General features: G+C 42.5%; 1 protein-coding gene across 1 annotated transcript in view; it reads left to right on the forward strand.

Moving 5' to 3' along the window:
• The first annotated feature begins 5,041 nt into the window (after positions 1-5,041).
• Positions 5,042-19,771, forward strand: part of efna3a (ephrin-A3a) — a 123,849-nt gene continuing 109,119 nt past the window's right edge. Inside the window, exon 1 of the mRNA XM_079571063.1 lies at positions 5,042-5,701. Coding sequence (XP_079427189.1) covers positions 5,592-5,701 — 110 coding nt within the window. The 5' untranslated portion in view covers positions 5,042-5,591. The remainder of the gene's footprint in view (positions 5,702-19,771) is intronic.

Here is a 19,771-nt window from a genome sequence, read left to right on the forward strand (position 1 = left end):
ACTTCCTTTCATTGGTACTACATGGTGGCCGACTCACAGAGAGAATGATCAGTTCATGGAGGCGCGAGAGGAATATGCCAGATATATGAGCCCGTGTGTGGAGCGCTGGTGCCGTCCCCCTGAGTGCGAGGTGACAAAAGCAAGACAAATGTGAGCCGGAGTCTGATCCTCGCGCCGAAGATGGAGCCGCTGCTGCATGGGACAGAGTTAGAGGGGGGTTGAAAAGTGATGCCGTTTGCGTTTTCATAGGCCGCCTTTTTCACTCCGGTCGCCACGGTAACATGCCTTCAGGGCGCTCCAGAGAGGCATCATCTCTCCTCTTGCAAAAACAACAGAGCAAAAAGAGAGAGAGAGAGGGAGATGGTGAGAGGGAGAGAGAGGGGGAGAGATGAAGGGGAATATAGTGGGTCCCTCGGTTGAAGAAATATGGCCGTGACCTACAGGGTTCACAGCTAACAGTGTAATGAAGGAGCATTCATCAGCAGAGGGCCACCAGATTAATGCCCAGCACTTCAGTAAAGTTTCATCGACAGCACCGCCATGCTGCGTTTATGACCTCAATACCAGACGAATCCTCCAAAAGGGACATTTATACACGAAATGGAAGATTTCCAGAGTTAATCAAACCAAGACCTATATGAAGAAGACCCAGAGGTCAAATTCTTTGAGCTTTCTTCTACAATTATAATGTTTTGATTTAGTTTCCTCAAAAATGTGCATCGTCATAGTCAGATGTGTTGCTTTTACTCAGTATACTCCACAACGTGGCCTTTCTGTTTGGAGTTTAGATATTCTTTCTGTTTGTTATAAGCCTTTTGATCACATGACTTGGTTCAGATCACAGTACACACTTTACACTTTACACACCTGTAGGGTTTCCATTACAGTACTACTAGGGCTTGACCGATATATCAGCCGGCCGATATGTTGGGATGATAATCGGATATTTTTTATATCGGCCGATAGCCGCCTTTGATTGGCCGACATCTCCGAACCTGTAAGTGATAAAGACTTTCTGTTTTCTGACCTGTAAAGGGTGGTAAAATGAGCCCTCCCACAACTTCATAGGCCTCAGGGGAGTGGAGAAATGTTGCTGTGAATATCGGTACTTTGTTCACCTATTTTACATATTTTATGTTGTAGACCTTGGCATCGACCTCAGTAAAACCCACATCGATCGACCTCTATTAGATATATTTTTATTATTTAAATATTTCATATAAAAATAAATGTTTAACTATAGACTATTTGAAAGAGAAAAAGAAACAGACAAACTTACTTAAATGAACTCACTTACTTAAAATATCTGCCAATATATCGGCTATCGGCCATGCCAACCTCCTTCATATTTGAATTGGTATCGGACCCCGAAAATCAGTCGGGCCCTAAGTACTTCCTCCCCAGAGTCGGTCCAATTAGCCAGAGAAATGCATGACATGGGCCTCTACAACACACAGGGGGCTGCAAAAATAAACCAGAAGAGTTTGTGGGCCGCGAGGTGAACACTGTTGACAAATACCACATTTTGATGTAGTTTTTGATGGAGTTTCCATAATACCAAGCCAAAGACGTGAGGAAAGAAATAGCTAAAAGATGCTATAGCTTACCTTCTCACTCATCCATGGAATGATCTATTGTAATAGAGATTTCCAAGATATAAGAACTGCCAAACAAATGGGAAGTGATGAAAGGCTGTACCACTTCATGGTCACCAAAAACATCAAATGATCTGAAGAGAACTGCCCAAGTAAAGTTTCAAAAATAGTCAGACACCACATTTACGGTCTCAATATCAGCATATTCTCCAAAAGGGACACTATTATGAGATATGAAATTGGAGAAGTTAATCAAACCGAAGCTAATGCCCAATATTTGGAATTAACCGAGACGTTAATGCTGCCGTCAGGACAGATAGAGCGCTCCCACCAGCGGCAAAATTAAACAGGTTAATTAAAGTTTTCCCATTTCCATTTATTCCCCTTGGCCTGTATTCCACACTCAAACTCTCCCGGGACCAAACGCACACACGCGACACAGTAAACTACAGAGACAGAAAACCCAACGACAAACAAAGCTCTATGATTCTGCTTTTAAAATGTTGGCAAGACACAAAAGAAAGGAGTAAGAAAGAATACAACGGTTTGCTAAGTTTATGCAAATAATGATTTTTGGCATTCTTATTGTTCACTGAGAAACTTGTAGCAATTTCCAAACATCATGTGTAATTCTTAAAACATGAAAAGGACACACCGACCTTCAAACTGTTTTTTTCTTTCTCAAATGCCCCATGGGCTTAGGACTCCACTAAGAAGTCCTACATGCCTATGTTAAAGGTTTTATTTCATTTGCTCTGATTTTGTCGATCTATCTTAGGTTATTAAGATTAAAAAATGCGGATTAGACTCTTTCATTATTTAAACTGTTGGCTTTAAGTGATGTGCAGTATGTCCTTCAGCTGAGAGCTGCACTTGATAATAAGTTCTGCAAATGATGAGCTATTTTATCCAGAGCAATGAATGTATAATTTTAAGTGAAAAGCGTCAAAATACACATGGTTTTACAAGCTTTCAATTGGGACATTAACAATTGGCGATCAATATTCAATAATGTAGCCAGTGCTTTTTTTGTAGCCACAGCTGGGACTGAAATGTGGTTCTATCTTCAATAGGTGCTCCTTTACAGAACCTTTCACCCATTCACACTATCATTCATATTTCCACAGACACTGGAGGCAAGGTGGGTGAAGTGTCTTGCCCAAGGATACGACAGTGTGCATCTTCAGGAGCTGGGATAATAATATACAGTAATATAGATCTTTTTGACTCTTCATGTTTGGGAGGACGGACTTTCAGAATTTGTTGCTGATTGGATCAAGTGTGCCTCATTCTAGCCAATCACAGCCAAGTCTAAAAACATGAATAAACAACATAAGCAAATATGATTTAAGTAGAAAAATGTTGAGATTTTAAGCTACCAACTTGCCAGCATTGTCCACATATAAAGTAAAAGTTTCTTGAAAGTAATTTTTTTTAAAATTGTATTTCAGGTAAATTAAGATATCTTTTAAATCTAATTTTAAGTGTGATAAAATCTTAATTTAAAATATTTTTTATTTAAGTGTAAAAAACTTGTTTTACTTATTTTAGGATTACTAGGAATTCTGAAATGCAGACAGTTGGACAGTTGCAAACAAATCAGCCCGTGAGCTGGTCAAGATGGATTGTTGTGTGTGTTGTGAACAAAATCGCTTTGTGTAGCCCAGTATCGCAGCAGCAGTTGCCTCAGTGCACATGCAGATATTACTGATTTATAAACTGGAAGAGTTTGGAAACCAGCAATGACACAGACATCCAAACAGACAAAGGAAATGTTGAGAAATCTCAATTCAACTTGCAGCACAAAGTACGAAGTGTTCCAACAACTGTGCACTTATAGGAGAAGCGTTTGAATCATGCACGACGCGCCAACCTTCGCTATAAAACAACCATTTACCGTCAAAGCCACTTTCACCTACTTGTTTCTCAAAGGGCTGCAGACATTATAGCACACATAGGGTTCATAGTGTTATGCTTGTTGATGTGATTATGCACCATTGCCCCATGTATTCTGAGGACCTGGGAGTGAAATACACATTCATTTTGCATTTCCATTAATTGTCCATTTAGAGTATGGCCAAGCCCATAAATTGTTGCCTGAAGGTATGGCAGACCGGAGCGGGATCCCGACACAGCGGTTGGTCGTCTCTCATGAACCCTGCAGACTGGGCTGACATTATGCAGAAAAATGTCCTTAAACCACAACTGTAATGAGAGGATTGTCTTTAGAAAGATCTGCATATAGCCCTCCAGACAACTTCCCGAGGAGGAAATGAATCGTACGCCAAGAGTAATCAAGCTGTTAACTCAAGCATCGCATTAATTCAAAATATGCTGTTTTCTCTTTTTTCTTTTCTTTTCGGAAGTTCATTTAGAGCTTCTCAATTTACCACATATTTGTGAGTATTTTGGCAATGTGGTGAAAATGTTTTTTTTTTCTGCCACTATCTCATTTCAATAATTAAACTGAATGAGTGACTGACTTTAAAACTGGATATCAGAGCTTTTCCAATGATCAAGGGGTTTTGTGTTTGCTGTTGGACACACATATCGCCAACTACGTAAGACAAAGGGATTGGGTTCTTTTACTTCTGTTGAGGTTAATTATGTGTAAGTTCTCATAATGTTATTACAACACTGTTTCGGGGTGTTATTGTCGCACTTCCATCCTGTATTCAATTGAAAATTATATTCTGCCATTGAGCCATAGTAGCAAGTTGTAAGCAATGATCTCGCTTCCTATATTTAATATTTTCTTGCTTGAATGTTTAGGAATAATACAGACTATTCAAATCAGTAGAACATCAATAGAACCAATATTCATTGAAGGTACTCTGTAGTTGAAGAGTCAAACGTTTCGCCTCTCATCCAAAAGGCTTTGTCAGCGCGTGAAGGCTCAGCTCAGCTCGCAGCCCAGATAAAGACCACAGGGAGGAGTTCAGCTTGGCTCAGTCCCTCCCCTCTACGGCACGCTGTCGAAGCCTTGCGGATGAGAGGCGAAACGTTCGACCCTTCAACTACAGAGTACGGAAGATGACTCAAGAACCATCACTGAAGATGTACGACTCCTGTACGACTGAGAGCCTACGCAGAATCAATAGTTCAGAAACAGCCTGCACGCACTCACATCGCAGCTGTCAAATATATGTTTTTAATTTTACAGTTTGGCCTTTTCCGATCTTATTTTTTTATTATTATTATTGAACCGGTGCCAGAATGACATTTACGCTGGATCATTTTTCAAAAGTGAGAAATGGGACATATTGTAAAGGAGTAAAGGAGTCTATAATATGTTCTATTATAGGCTACACTTAGCTCTAGTCTAGTGTCTGTTATTGCAGCGGCACAGCATACGCCGATCCTCTGCCTCCACTGGCTTTGTTGTTGTGGGGGGCTCCCTGACTCCTCGGAGGGGGCGGGGTACTCTCCGGACCTGCGTGTGCGCCTCGTCCGTCAGAGGGCGGGTTTGCAAGCGTGGAGCGTGTGCGAGGGGTGTCCGCTGCTGCTGCTGCTGCTGCTCGCGCGAACAGGGGGGACGGCGGCAGGTGCACACTCACACCTCCAGCCACTTGGACGACACTTTCGCCGCTTTCTTATCCAGATTCTTCACACACCAAACCTCACGTGTGGGGAGGGAGAAAAAAACCCAAACAAAAAACCATACGTTGCCTTACGAGATTGTTGCGTCGCGCCAAACAAGACTGATTTAAAGTGACGCTGATTCCGCTTGTCTTGTTACATGGACACAAATGGGTCTTGGCGCGATGGGATTGAAGTTGAAGAACACGTAGGCTGCTGTTAAGTCGACCCAGTTCAACCAAAGGCACTTAATTTGACTTTTTTTTTTTTCCACGACCGGGGGATGTTGTAGCCTGAGCAAGCGGTACCGGGACAGTTTTACGCACGAGAGGGAACGCGGTAGAGAAGAGAAAAAAGAAAAATAACGGGGATCCAGGTGCTGCTGCCTCTTCTGTTTTCACGCACCCCGGCGGGATTATGGCTCGAGCTGCGGTCTCCCTCAGCCTCTTCACGCTAGTCCTTACAAACTTGCACCTGTCCAGAGCCAACGACCGGCATGCGGTGTACTGGAACAGCTCAAACCTCCTGTGAGTACCGTAATGTCGTAGCTTCTGTGCGTCTGCTGACTCCGTGATGCGCTTTGCTCGGTGTGCTTTTAAGTTGTAAAAGACAAAGAGATGTGAAGCATTATATGTCAAGACAAGCCACCTGGAAAGCTGTATTTTTCTATGCCACGCACGTGCTAAATGCCTTTAATCTCGTAACAGACCTATCTTTTTATGTTGTTCATTGTTACCATTTTAAAATAGCCTTGCCATCTTTTCCCCACTTTTTTTTTTAACCTTGAAGAAACCTTATACGAAAATAGGTCATAGTTGTCTTTATATCTGGCTCCATAATACTAGTGTTCTCCAAATTTAACCCTAAAACAACATTGCATTTCTCCATAAGAAAAGCCAGTGCACCAAGTTCACTAGATGGCACTTTAAATGGTCTTACACTGTTTACTTACATTGTCTGAATTAGAAATAATGCATCTCAATGGAAACTCCCTGTTCCTTGTTTTACCCTTGCTGCTGAGTGCTTACTGTATAAATATTTGATTGCCTCTCCTGCCATAGTCGGACTACTACGTCCATACGGCATCTGACTAAAGTTGACTCATTTAAAGCCACCGTCATTTCATTTGCCCCGCTTTTAGTTTGGCGCTGTCTGTCGTCTCACTTGCCAACCGCTCGAGACTTATACATATTTCACCGGCGCTCTCAAAGTTTCATAAATCTACATGGCTCTGTAAATCTCACTCACTGTCAGTCTATGGTAATGCAGGCTGTTGAGGTGTCTCAGGTAAAGCTCCCCGCGGCTGTGCGCCTAAAGGCGGCTCATTGTGGGGCATGGATCGAAGTGGATCTCTGTGCCTTTGTCTTCTCATTAAGCAACAGTGAATGTATCTTTCTCACTTTCTTTTATCTCGCTCCAGCCCTCGCCGATCCCCTCCTCCAGCTCAGTGCACTGTCCATTTGTATTCACCTCATAGACGCACTGCTATCTCCACTCTCTATCTGATCTTGGTTATTTTCTACCCTTCTCCTATTTTTCTGCGGCGGGCCTGTCCCCCTCAATTCTCCCTTTTCTGCATCTCATTACTGTCCCACATCTGCTCTCGGTCGCTCATTCACCTCCCACGAAGCGCTCATACAAACGGAGGATGATTAGAAATTGTGTGGAAGTTATTGAAATGCATGTGGCTGAGCCTGTGCGGGTAATTCAAATATTTGATGATTTTTCCACAAGTTAAACATTGAGCCTGGACTCTGGATGGAAACAGTCAAGGAGGCGCTGCAGCAGTCACTTCCTCATTAATGTTAATGTGAATGTCACATTGAAAACTGTTGGAGATTTCTGGCAACAGGGAGGCCTGTCTGAGTGACAAAAGGCACTATTTACTGAGGTAGGCCCAAAAAATCACACTTCAAATGTCAGACACACTATTGGTCCACTATCTATCAGTTTTAATTAGTCTATTGATGTGCACTTTGTCTAAAGTGACTCTCACAGCTGGATTGCTGTTGCTCATATTGTCATTCATTACAGAGTTAGCACATTTGTGGATTAATAATGACATTTATGTGTTATAATGACATTTATGTGTTAACATGACGGATATGGCCTGTTATTAATGAATTCAGAGTAAAGTGATAACGAGGGAGGGAGACAAAGAGCAGGTGTGGGTCTCAAGGCTGTGTGTGCAAAACCACCACTTTACACTCTGCCAAAAATCTCTAAAATAATGCAGAAATTGACCCAGTTTGCAGGTAGCAGACAATTCCTAAGGCATAGGCTGAATACTGATGCCCATCAGGCCCAAACTGCTTGTGTTTAAGTCCACAGTGTCTGATGCAGAGGGCCCTGCTCACCCTGGCGACCCGCCCCACACTCAGTCCAGTCTTAAGGGTCTATTTCACCAGAGGAGACGTCCCTGCGACTGCCGCGATGTCACCCTTATGTCTCTTTAAGATCTCTTTGGTATCTGACAGGTCTCGGAGACGTTGTAGGGACGTCACAAAAACGTCTCACAGGTTGCGGACAACAAATAGTGTCGGTACAAATGCTTGAGACTAAACAGAGGCTTGAAAAGGCTGAGCTGAAATCGAACCTGTTCCTTTTTGCCGCGACTCCTTGGCGACACGCCTTATCTCTGTGGCCAGCGGCGACTCGAGTCGCCAACAGGTTGCCAACTAGTCTCCAGACCGGTGAGATAGGCCCTCTAGGACACACACAGAAGCTCCTCAAGGGCCTTCTGTGTCACCCTGAGAGCAGAAGTCAGCGCAGATGGCCGCGCCACAGCTGCAGAAACAAAATCACTTGTACGCAAAGCTGTTCTGCCGAAGCTGAAATGACTTTATCGCACTCAGTTCTAAAGACTTTCTTCAGCATCGGGGTCAAAAGGGTCTGTGACACAGCTGATTCTGATACCACAGCGTATTTGATCCTTTCAGAGGTAAACAACATCACACTGGGATATGTTATGGATTTTTCTGTGGCTCATTTAAAACAAGGCGTCTCTATGATCATGACCTCAAGAAATAGCAGCGAGTGCTTTGATTACCGCCCGAGTCCGTCATGACCGTATGCGCCCTATTAGAAAGTGTTGCTAGCCTCCTCTCTCAGCAGTGCGCCTGGCCAAGTCGCTACAGATGTCCCTGCTAATGGCTGACTGTGGCAGAAAAAACACACACGCAGGCCATTAAATCATCTGGATCTGAGGCCATCTGCCAATTAGTGGAGATGTGCAGCATCTTGTGTAGAGCTGCGGAGGTGGCACCTCCAGCACACGACTGTGCTCCTGTTGGCCTCCAGCAGGGGCCTGGCCTTGTTGGTCACAAATGACACAGTGCAATAATTGGGCAGTGCACGATTAAAACAACTGCTTCTGTCTCAGCTCCTCCCTCTTTCACACGTCTGCTCTAATGCCTGTCATTAAGCACACTCTCTGTTCGGGCAGAATCTGCCCTGTCTTTCAGTGAAATCTCGGTGGTGCAGATCAAAGCGCTCTGTTATTGTTCCTGGCTCAGCCTGTGTATCTTACAGCTTTGTGCTTCATGTTACACATTATATTCCTGATATCAACCTCAAATGGTGTTTGTCAGGCTCTGGGCCACATGAAGAAAAAGCTGTGCACTATTTCACTGCAGCCAAATAAATTATCACCTTGACAAATGGCTTCCAGAGAGTGTAGGAACGGGGGCCTGTGATCAATGTGGAGTCAAGGTGCGTCTTACTCAAGCGCCTCATTAACTACTGCAGCTTTCTCTGCTCTGGTGTGCAGCTCCCTGCGGGCCACGCCACTCCTCACACCCCACAGGGACAAGTTTGGGACTATTTAGCTGCATTCCAACACTTCTTGAGACAGAGAAGATGAAAAAAGCCCAGTGACGGATGGATATGGAGGAAGCAGACAATAGAAAAGTGGTTTTGTGGGAGTTTGGAAGTGGGCGTAATGCAGAGATTGTGAGGAACAGTGGAGATGTTTAGAACAGAGAAGATTGATGGAGTTGGCTGGAGTCAGACGGGGTGAGCAGAGCGTGTGTGAGCGGATGTAGAGGTGAATGATTTAGCTCTGAGGCGGCTGCTCTCAGCAACAGGCCCTCAGGAGCTGATCCGTGCTAATGCAGACACAGGCTGGGTTATCCGCGTGGACCGGAGCTCAAAAACAACTGCTCCATACACAACTCAACACAGGGGCAGGGCACATACATGACAATCTCTGTTTACTGGATGATTACTCTGTACCTGCAGTTTGCACTTGCACCTTTAGTTCCCAGTGTTCGGTTCTGAAACCAAGTTTCACCAAAAGTAAATCAAATTTACTTTTAGGTCAAAAAGAAACTCACGCCAGCATCAAGATTATTCAGTAAATATGCTCATAACATTATGTTTTCACCTGTATTGTATCTCCAAAGGACACACTTAGCCTATACACATGTGGTATTTACTATCACCAGATGTAAATTATTACAGTTCAGCACATATATTATTCTGAATGAGAGAATATGATAATGAAAAACACAGATAGAGCACACCCACCAGTGGTTGTACCTATAGAGAGTGCAGAGAGTTTGTTGATTTTTTTTGTGTTGCTTCACATTTATCCCTTTCTCAAGGCATAATAGTGTTTTACAGAAACCTTGTAATAATAATAACAATAATACATACATTTTTTCTAAGCACTCTAGGTCGCCTTACATGGAGGAAACATGAATAAATAAAGTATCCAGGCAAACATTAAGTCCAAATACACATCGGCAGCAGGTGGTGGTGACGAGCCGCGTGTCCTTAGACCCTCAAAAACCCAATGGGAGATAAAAGAAACCTCAAGGAGAACCATAGAGGGAGAGATCCACTCCCATGGACAGACAGGCTATAGAGACCCAGGGTGACTGGGTCCCTCAGCAGACGGGCCGTCCAGTTCTTGTTGGAGCTTCAGTTCTTCTTGTCCAATCCCAGTAGGCGGGGTTCCTCTGTTCCTCCGTGGACAGGGCTGAAGACCGCAACACCAACGACTCACTGTCTGAAACAGAGGCACGCCCAAGGGGGAGGGCGACAGGGGACATTAGGTGAATTGTGATGAGTTGCAAGAAGTAATGTACTGTAATTAAGACAGGGTGTGCAGTAAGAAGAGAATCAGATACTTGTTCTCCTCTTATTGAGAAAAACAGTAAGATGAGATTCATGTCCGAACCTTGCGTTAAATAAGCAATGGACGACACCACTCCTCTTGTAGTTAAACCTCCTTGTTGAAGAATAGATTAATATGACCAATAGTAGTAACAATATATAGTAGTATAGTTAGGTTTTCCACCACCATGATCTGTTGTGTGATCCGAATGCGTGTTCTACTGCCTTAGATGTGTGTCTTCAACCACTCTTTGCAAAATATATCGTGTGCCATTGTTATGTGGATTGTAGACTTACACTGTTGAGTATTGCTGTTTCCTAATTTTTGACAAGACATAGCCTAATATTTACTTCAAGTTTGTTTTAAATTAGCATATGGATATAAAGATCGTAAGCTCCAGTTTCAGGAGAGAACATTCGCAGCCTATTCGTCACTTGTATAAGTCTCTATGGAAGTTCTGACCTCTCATAAATGTACACATTAGCTTTTCTGTCCTCTCTGTACAAGTTGCCTTTGATTATTAGAGTGCTGGTTGCTGTCTCGACAAGCTGCACATTAGTTTGATCAAGGATGCCAATAAGTGGACACCTAACGCGAGGTCTTAAAATGCCAAAGATTTACTTTAAAAGCTTATTGGATTCACTCCGTTGGTCATTTTAGACATCTTCAGCTATGACGCGCATTTATAAAAGGATGGAGGAAAACGGCGCTTAATGGTGAATATGGATCCGAGAGTGGGCAGGTTAAATCAATGCTTTTATATGGCGGGGTAAAGGTGAAGTGAACCTGCGAGAACACAACACGAGGAGGCTTTCTCTGCAGCGATCAATGGTGGCGCATCAGTGTTCAATGTCCAAATGCATTTTTAATTTGATTTCACAGTGTCAGTAAATTGCCACGGAGTATTCGGGGGGGAGAGCTCGCCGTCACGTCTTGGCCGGGACCGGCATGCTTCAGAATTGATTATTACCAGCTTGTCTGTCAGTGCTGCGGGCGTCACGCTCACTGGAGGCTGTAAATACATCTGCACTAAAGACGCTGCTTTTAGCTTATAGCGGCGGCAGTAACTCCGGGAGAGAAGGCACAGGCTGAAAATTGGATTCAGAATGTTTAGTTGGGGAAAAATGTGTTGGACTAAAGATGGCTAAACAAAATGTACATTGTTCATTCCTGGAGACAAATTTTAAACAGTTTCCTCCAGGCTTGCATCATTTTTAATCAGATTAGTTAATGCTTTTCGTAAGTAAATAGGAGACCATTAAACACAGCATACAACATGGCAGCAAGGTCTAGGAAATATATCATGCAGATTTTCAATGTATGTTTTAAAGTCAAGATTCAGTTTACAATGCACATGTCTGGGAGCAACATTTGAAAGAAGACTGAGAAATGACCCGTTAATGACCTACATTTTAAAGCACGTTTGTTGCAGGTTTTAAAGCAGTACTAAGTCACTTGTTTACCTTAATATATCCTTGTTGTAGTCCCTCTGGGGGTAATACAAGTGTTAATGGGATGATTGGGGGTTTCTTTCATCTCCTCCGGTGTCTTTGGCCAGAAAAGCACATTTGCAGCTTTCACTGCTCCAACCCGGAGGCCCCAATACACATTAATGGAATCACGAAGAAGAAGCTAACAGGCCAATGGGCAATGCTAACTGGGGGCTAGTGCCACTTTAGCAGTGTTTACAGCCAAGTTTGAGTGAAAAGAATGATCTCCATTGTGTAATTGGATGTACAATATCCCTCTCTCCCTTTGTCTTTTCTGTCAGCGTAGTGTTTACGCTCACGGACAATTAATGACTAAAAAACCGTAACATGCTACGACACGGCGCTTATGGCCTCTAGGGGCATGAGTTACTTAGTACCGTTTTAAACATATTAACGGGAGACTCCTCTGGGCCCAGGATTTCTCTGAAACAGGTGGAACTTTCCTTGTAAAGGTAAAAAAGAGAAATCATTTGCAGTCTTTGTGATTTGCAGCCATTCAAATAGCAATTCTGATTCAATTGTGACGAACTGCTCAGCTCTCGCGCAGAGTAAATGTTTAATGTCATTTAGCTCAGTGTATAACAAATAACGTTTAGATTCCTAAATGTGACTGTTGCTCTGAACAATAGGTACAGCTGTGTCTCATTTGAAACGGGTGTGCTTCAAATAAATGGCAAAGAAAGAATTATTATGATGACGAATATTACATTTTTATTTGCAAACAGAAGCTTGACAGTGATATAGTAGATTGTTTCCTCAGAGAAGCACACACAACAAGCTTTAATCATTCCGGCGCACAAGCTAAATGTTTAATAATACATGTACTTGGGAGTATGAGGGTGTTTTTTTTTCATGTGAGTTAAAATGAGAAATGAGAATTTGCCCATAAAATGGATTTAATTCTTTTGGCCATATCTCCAAGCCCATATTTAATATATACAATCCAAGAGGGAAATTGAAGAAACTTTGACTATTACTCTGCTACAGTGAAGGCTCCGGTCTCTTTATGTGTGTGGCTTCTCCAGACGACTGGCCCGGCTTTAATATGGAAGTATTGGCAGGTTTGGCGGGTCATTATCGCCCGTTCATGGACTTTGATGGGAAATTGCCCCGGGACCAATCTGAGCACTGCCTGAGGTGAGGAGAGTGCCACTTTATTTAACAGGTGCCCAAAGAAAAACATAGTTGGGTGCTCATACGGCATCAAAGGCCATTAGCATTCCATGTGCTGGGAGGTTATAAAACCGCACTAAACTGGCGCTGAAGACCCACCGGAGATGGTCCCGATCCCAGACAGGTAGAACCAATTTCAGACTCAATGATTTGAATGCAAATGTCTCCCACAAAGAGTGCTTTCCAACTTGCGAATTTCCGCGCCACAGTACATTAGACTGGGAGTGTGCTGCGTGGTGCCCCTTACCCACTGGGAAATTATATTGCAGCGATGATGGAAAAGGCTGCCGTGGAGGGAGAGATCAAAGCTGGCGATAGGTGGACGGTCACAGCATCCTGAAGACGCCTGATGATTTGGGAAATGGTCCTTGTTATGCTACACAGAGCTGAAAACGATATCGCAGTTGGTCAAAATGATTATTTTTGTTGCTGATGCGGAAGGCTGCTTCAGAGCTTTCAGACTTATCAGTGGCTCAGAGTGGACACAGGTTTTGGTGTCCTGTTGTATCTTGTTCTGACTCTGGTCTTAAAGTGACACTCGGCCTCCCACTGCTCCGAGTGCTTAGCAGAATCTACAGCAGGGGTGGGGAACCTTTTTCACATCAAAGGCCAAATAAATTCTTATAAACTACTCCCAAGGGCCTTACAATTTAGCAACACACATTCTAACAACATTGAGGTAGGGATAGTATGGAGTAGGGCTGCTCGATTATTGAAAAATTAATAATCATGATTATTTTTGTCATAATTGAAATCACGATTATTCAAACGATTATTTGTTGCGTTTAAACAAGTCTTTATTTTATTTATATATTTATTAATTAAAACAACTATGCTGAATATTTTCTGTTTTCTGAACAGTCATAAAAGTACAAATGATTTCAAATATGAGAGGTCTCTGTTTCACACCTGCCCCCTGCTGGCCAGTCCTCACACCTGTGCAAGTAAACTGAGCAGCGTGGCCTGATGACATCATCACACAGCACTGTTTGTTTTTATGTCAGGCAAAAGCATCAGCCATGGCACCTGAAATGCGAGGGGAAAACAATCCCAGTGCCATGAAATAATGCAAGTCTGCTTTGCAAAAAAACAAAAAAACAAACAAAAAAAATGCTAAAATTCCGATTATGCTAGTTTTGTAATCGTTTAGTGTAATAATCGAAATTGTAATCGAATTTTGATTAATTGCACAGCCCTAGTATGGAGGATCATCATTTCTGCATGTCAGACTCATAATGCGATGGATGGAATTGTTTATCTTTGTTGAGGCGTCTGATGATGATGCTACTCGAAGCTGGTTTTCCAAGTTTGGATCAGTCTTATGAACGCTGCTTGCTGGGCACCCAAACTCCAGCGAAGAGCATTCATTTGATCCAAACGCATTATGTTCTAAGGTGTAATGGCGCTTGAGATTTGCCTTCTTCATCACTGCCAGCCCTTCGCCACATACTAGGCACGCTGGCTTGCCTGTCACTTCGACAAAGAAGAAAACATTTGTCAATTTTTCCTGGAATACGCGGCCTTAAAGATCCGCCTTCCTTTTCTTAGCGGTCACCATGATGCAGCACTTCAATTCAGTCACTGCCGTGCGACAAGTCACTTAAAATCACATGACCCTGATCTATACTGTATTAAATGTGAAAAATACCTTGGGGGCCTGGTCAAATGGTCCCTTCTCTACAACTACAGTGCTGTGATTTCTGGCATTGATTGCAATTTTTTTTATTTTTTATAAGAGTTGATGTATATGTCTTGCTTCAATTTAAATGGAAAACTCAACTTGTTATTTGAATGTCCGATATATACTGGCTACAAGGTTACGCGTTTGGATCACAGCTAACACACTCCCTCATTAATTGTAAACAAAACACATTAAGATCTTTAAGGATTAATATGGTGGTTAGAAGTGAGTGTGAAGAAAAACTTGTTTACATCTTAATGCATATTTTATAATTACACATTAGAGATTCTCATATTTGTCCAAAAGCCAGACTAAAAAACGAAATAAAACTATGGTGTACATATTATAGTGAGCAACAAGTGGACGTCTTGGCTCGAGTCCCCCATTTCAAGTGACTTTCTAATGTGGCCTGGGCAATAATTAGGTCATCCGTTAGACGTGAGATTTTTCCGATTGAAGATGTAATTACGAAGCTGAGGCCCTGGACCCTTCGGCAGCTGTCGTTGTCGTAATGAGAATATTTGAAGAAAATTGAAATCGCTCTAATTCTCCGAACATCCAGACGGAATAAAAGTAATGTGACCCATGAGCACAATCCACTGTCATCTCCACAGATCTCCGCAGATTTTTATTGTATTGATAGGAGGACAGGGAAACCCGAACATCTTCAAGGGAAACTGCTCTTACAAAAATGATACCAAGAGGCGGCAAAACGTGCTTTTACTTAGGCTTTTTGAAAAATCTGACTTCTTAGAGTTCTTTTATGACAGTACTTTTCACTTTACCTGAGTGTCACTTTGTCGTATAACTTCAGTTGAGTAAAACATTTACTTCAGTGACAAAACGATTCAAGTTTGCATTGAATCAATTCTTTATCAAAAAGACTATTGTATTTTTCCCTCATATTGTCCAGTCCATTGTTAATACTCACCTCTGTCAAAGTCTTAAACACTGCTCTAAGTTCTAAGTGGAATGACAGAAAGCAGTAAGTAATCACAAATTCTACCAAGGCTGCTACATTTACAGAAGAAAGAAAGACACCACTTAAGTCGCTGAGAAATGCTTGAGAAAATGTTCCCGTTATCCACAGTCTGTATCAAAGACAATACAAAGTCATGGGATCATAGCAGAACTGTGTAAGCCGCGTCTCGCTCTTTTCTTGTTTCCATATCTTCAACTTCATCATTTAATCAGGTCTCGTGTTGGTCGGCATCAAAAATCTATTTCGAAATTCATTTGCCGCCTTGATGTGTAAATTCGGCTATGGTTAATACATGAGCTACGGCACACGCATAATCATGCCTCTCCGCTCTCGCTCACGCATCTCTGTGCTTCCCGGGGTTCTCGCCCATTGATTTATATGGACAATGTGTGACCGGTTTCACTCTACCCACTGTCTGTGGGGGGGAGTTTCTCAGCGCCACTGGCTAATATCAGATCAGGGCTGGTGCCATTACAGAGTTATATGAGCATTTGTAACAGTCTGGAGTAGGGGCAAGGCGGGTTTGAGAACTGCTTGTTGTGACTGCATTTCCAAATACTTGACTGTTATTGGCAAATTAAATGTACGCACCGACAAACAAATAAATATCATCCGTTGTGACATTTATTATATACTTGGTGCACTGATTCTGACAGTTTTCAAGCATTATTTGTTTCATTCTGACAATATAGTTGAAATAATTGTTTTCCTAGTCCCAAACTTGGACTGGCACAATATTTACTATATCGACTTATCGTTCAGTAAACATGAAATATTATGAAACTCAATTTTGTTTATCTATTTTTTATTGAACGACAAGTTGATATAGTATTTATCGTGACAGCCCTAAATAACAGATAAACGATACATTTTTGGGCTCAATATTTAGCGTCTGTACATTTATTATCACCCCCCTTATTTTTTCTTTGTAAAACTTTAACTTCTAACTGAAGCAAATTGAGGTACTCTATAGTTCATGTTTATTGCCGCTTGTGTGGTATTTGCTGTCATTTTTGTGCCTGAGAGTTGACAGTATCCAGTATCGTCAGAGTCAATAATATCGTTTATCGCGATACTTTCCTGCCTCAATATATCGAACTTCAAATTTGTCATCGTGACAGGCCTTAACCCAGTTTAATTTGGTCATTTCTTATTTTACTGCTTGACTTTGTTGCATGATAGATAGAACCACATCTGATTGTTCAAAGCCCATAAAAACACCACCGGACCCGAGTGCCGTGAAAGAGCAGTCCTTACTCATCAAGTGTCTCCTGCATACAGTGATTTAAGTTATATAATGTGAAATATTCATGTGGAGGTGCCCAAAAGCAGGTGCACACGTCACAATTATGCAAGGATATGTCCGCTATAAACATGAGACTGTGCACCATATCAAAGCCGGCTGTACCTGTCTGCGTATAAAACTCTCTTTTGGCTCGGCTCCAGTGGGCTGCAGTCTTGTTTGTTAGGGCATTACTGTGGTTGTTCAGCTGTTCCCAGTGTAGCTGAGGGCTATGTACAACAGGCATCTGTGTTGTGTTCTCACCACGCTGATTTGTGAGCAACACATTCATTATATGCCATTGGGTTAGCACGTATACGCTGATGCACGTTCTTTGTGCTGCAACTGATTGGGCCACAGTCTAGACCTGTTGCTGTCTCGATCTTTCTGACTGGTCCGAATGTCCTGCCTCTGGAAATGCCGGCTTTCTCCGAGACGTGCTTTTGTTTTTTTCCAAATTAGTAAAGGTGAAAGGAACTTGTGACTGCCCAGTTCAAATCTTGAATGTATTTTCAGGTGTGGATTTGAGCGTCAGTGGGGGTTATGCATAAAGATTCCTAGTCCGATCATTGTTCTGCACCAAATCTGTTTCCTTCTCCTGTCTCAATATGTTTGCGAAATTGAGGGCATCCGTTGTGTCAGTGTATGCAATGGATATGGCGTAGCAGCCCTGCAACGGAGAAGCCAAGGGAGACAAATTGAATAGAGCTGCAGCTGGTCTACCTCTTGACGGTTGTTGAGATGAAACAATGCGTGAGTTTTTGCATCTGTACATAATGCCATATTTAAAACGGCGTAAAAAAAAGACCAGCGCGTCCAACACAATTGCTATACGCCAGTCCATACCCCGTCGTTTAGTTGTTATTGTTAGCACTCCCCCTTGTAAATCGCTGGTTAGAGGTTTCCTTTGTGCTGTGAAATGGGCCAGAGTCTAGACCAGCGCAGAACTGGGAGCCACAGAGACAGGCTGTGGCCATGCTGTGTGTGGGTGTGCTGAATATCAATGTCCTGCTGCGCGTTCTCACTCTCCCGGTGCTAGTCCAGCCGCTATTAGGTGGCATTTAAGCTGTTTTCATCCCTTTGTCTGTCCGCCCTGCTTTGTATTACCTGCGGTGCATGGTTAGTGAAAAGTCCAGTAATGGCGCGCTCTTTTTGGTCATTTCAGAGCGCGGTTCTCTTTGCTCGCATTAGCAACCGGATTGGTCGCCAAAGTCGTTTTTGATTTGGCTTCGGGCTGAAAAGATGTTTGTGATTTGGTGTGTGCGAGCTCATTAATTTTACATGATGTACGTTACAGGTCGCAAGGGGTTGGGTCTAACCCAGCTGCTCGGGGCGGGGTGCACTGTGGAGAGTTGCTTGTTAATCGGCGGGGCTATGAATAATGCAACACATCGCATCCTGACTAGGCTCTGTCCGGGGTTTGCGTCATTGTAGCACATTTACCCAAAATACGCTAAAGAAGTGAGTAAAATACATTTGTAAAGTGAAGACCTTTTCATGAGGAGGTTCACAATGGAAAAGATATATGGTTTAAGGAAGCTCATCTCTCAAATGTTGAATCCACTGACATTTGCTCCTGTACAGTGTTTGGTGGGATCTTCTGGTCTACCCCCTGTCTTGGAACCCCATGCGACCTTTAACGTACATCCTGTAACATCTTGTCAGCCTCTAGCCAAATCAAAAATGACTTTGGCGACCAATCCAAAGCTTGTTTTCTTTGTGAGCAAAGAAAACAAGCTCTAAAAAAAGAGAAATTCCGGGACCCTTCATGTTAACTAAAGGTTTTCTTTTTTTTCTTTCCTTCAAAAGTCTTCATTCATTTAATATGTCACAAACTAAGAAGCAAACAAAACGTCAGTCAATCTGCAAAAGTGTGACTTCAGCAACACCACAGCAACATATTCTTTTTCTACTGTTCCTGGCTATTATGCACCTGTTCGACCTTCGTGAAAATCGTGTGAATCAAAAGATATCACACCTTATTCTCTGAGACCTCACCTCTGATTGGGCAAAGGTATACTTTCTGGATTCTGGAATATCCAAGTTTACGCCCTGAACACTATAGTCTTTGATAACGTGTATTATACCATATATTAGATGTGTAGATATGTAGATTCAGATGGACAGGTTTCTAGATGTATTCAGATCCAATTAGTGAATCTGAATGCTCTCATCTATTTATCTATTATGCATGACCCAGGTGTTTCCTTGGCATCTTTCTTGTTTTCTATTTGCAGTTATCTTTAGTAAATATCCCTGTTTGTTTGTGTGGCCTGTGTCTTCTGGCTGTGCCGTTATTTGAAGTGTTTTTTTTTTTTTGCCCAGCCTTGTGTTCCGCTCCTCTCTCACCGTGTATGGAGTCAATGGGGGTGTCCCAGTGGACCGCTGCGCTCCACCGCAGTGCTGAGCGTAGGCGTTCAGAGTGGGCTCCTCGCGTCACGTCTCCTTTTAATTTATAGCCATCCAAAGAGAGCACGGTTGTACGGTTGGCTGGTTTGAGATGCTTTTGACTCATCATTAAAAGTAAATCTCCAAATTATACTAATACTTTCAGTTGTGGTTGGGAAATTTGGCGACAAAAACTATGGACATATTTGACATCAAGCATGAAAGGAATGCGTTTAACTTGAGGCGAGACACTACAGGTGAATAAGGAAACGTTTTAAATTTAGAGGCATCAATTTGAACCTTTTGCTATTGATTAGTGGAGGAAAAAATGTATTGCAAGTTTTTTGTCATTTTATGTTTTCATATAGAAATAAGGCCTTTTATGCCTTTTTAAACGTTCAAAACGGAATAAATCAGGCTTGGAATTAGGTATTAAAACAACCCTCTATAAAAGCCCAAATATTGTTCAGTCTTAAACTGGA

Source organism: Gobius niger (genome assembly GCF_951799975.1).
Source record: "Gobius niger genome assembly, chromosome: 14".
Lineage (NCBI taxonomy): Eukaryota > Metazoa > Chordata > Actinopteri > Gobiiformes > Gobiidae > Gobius > Gobius niger.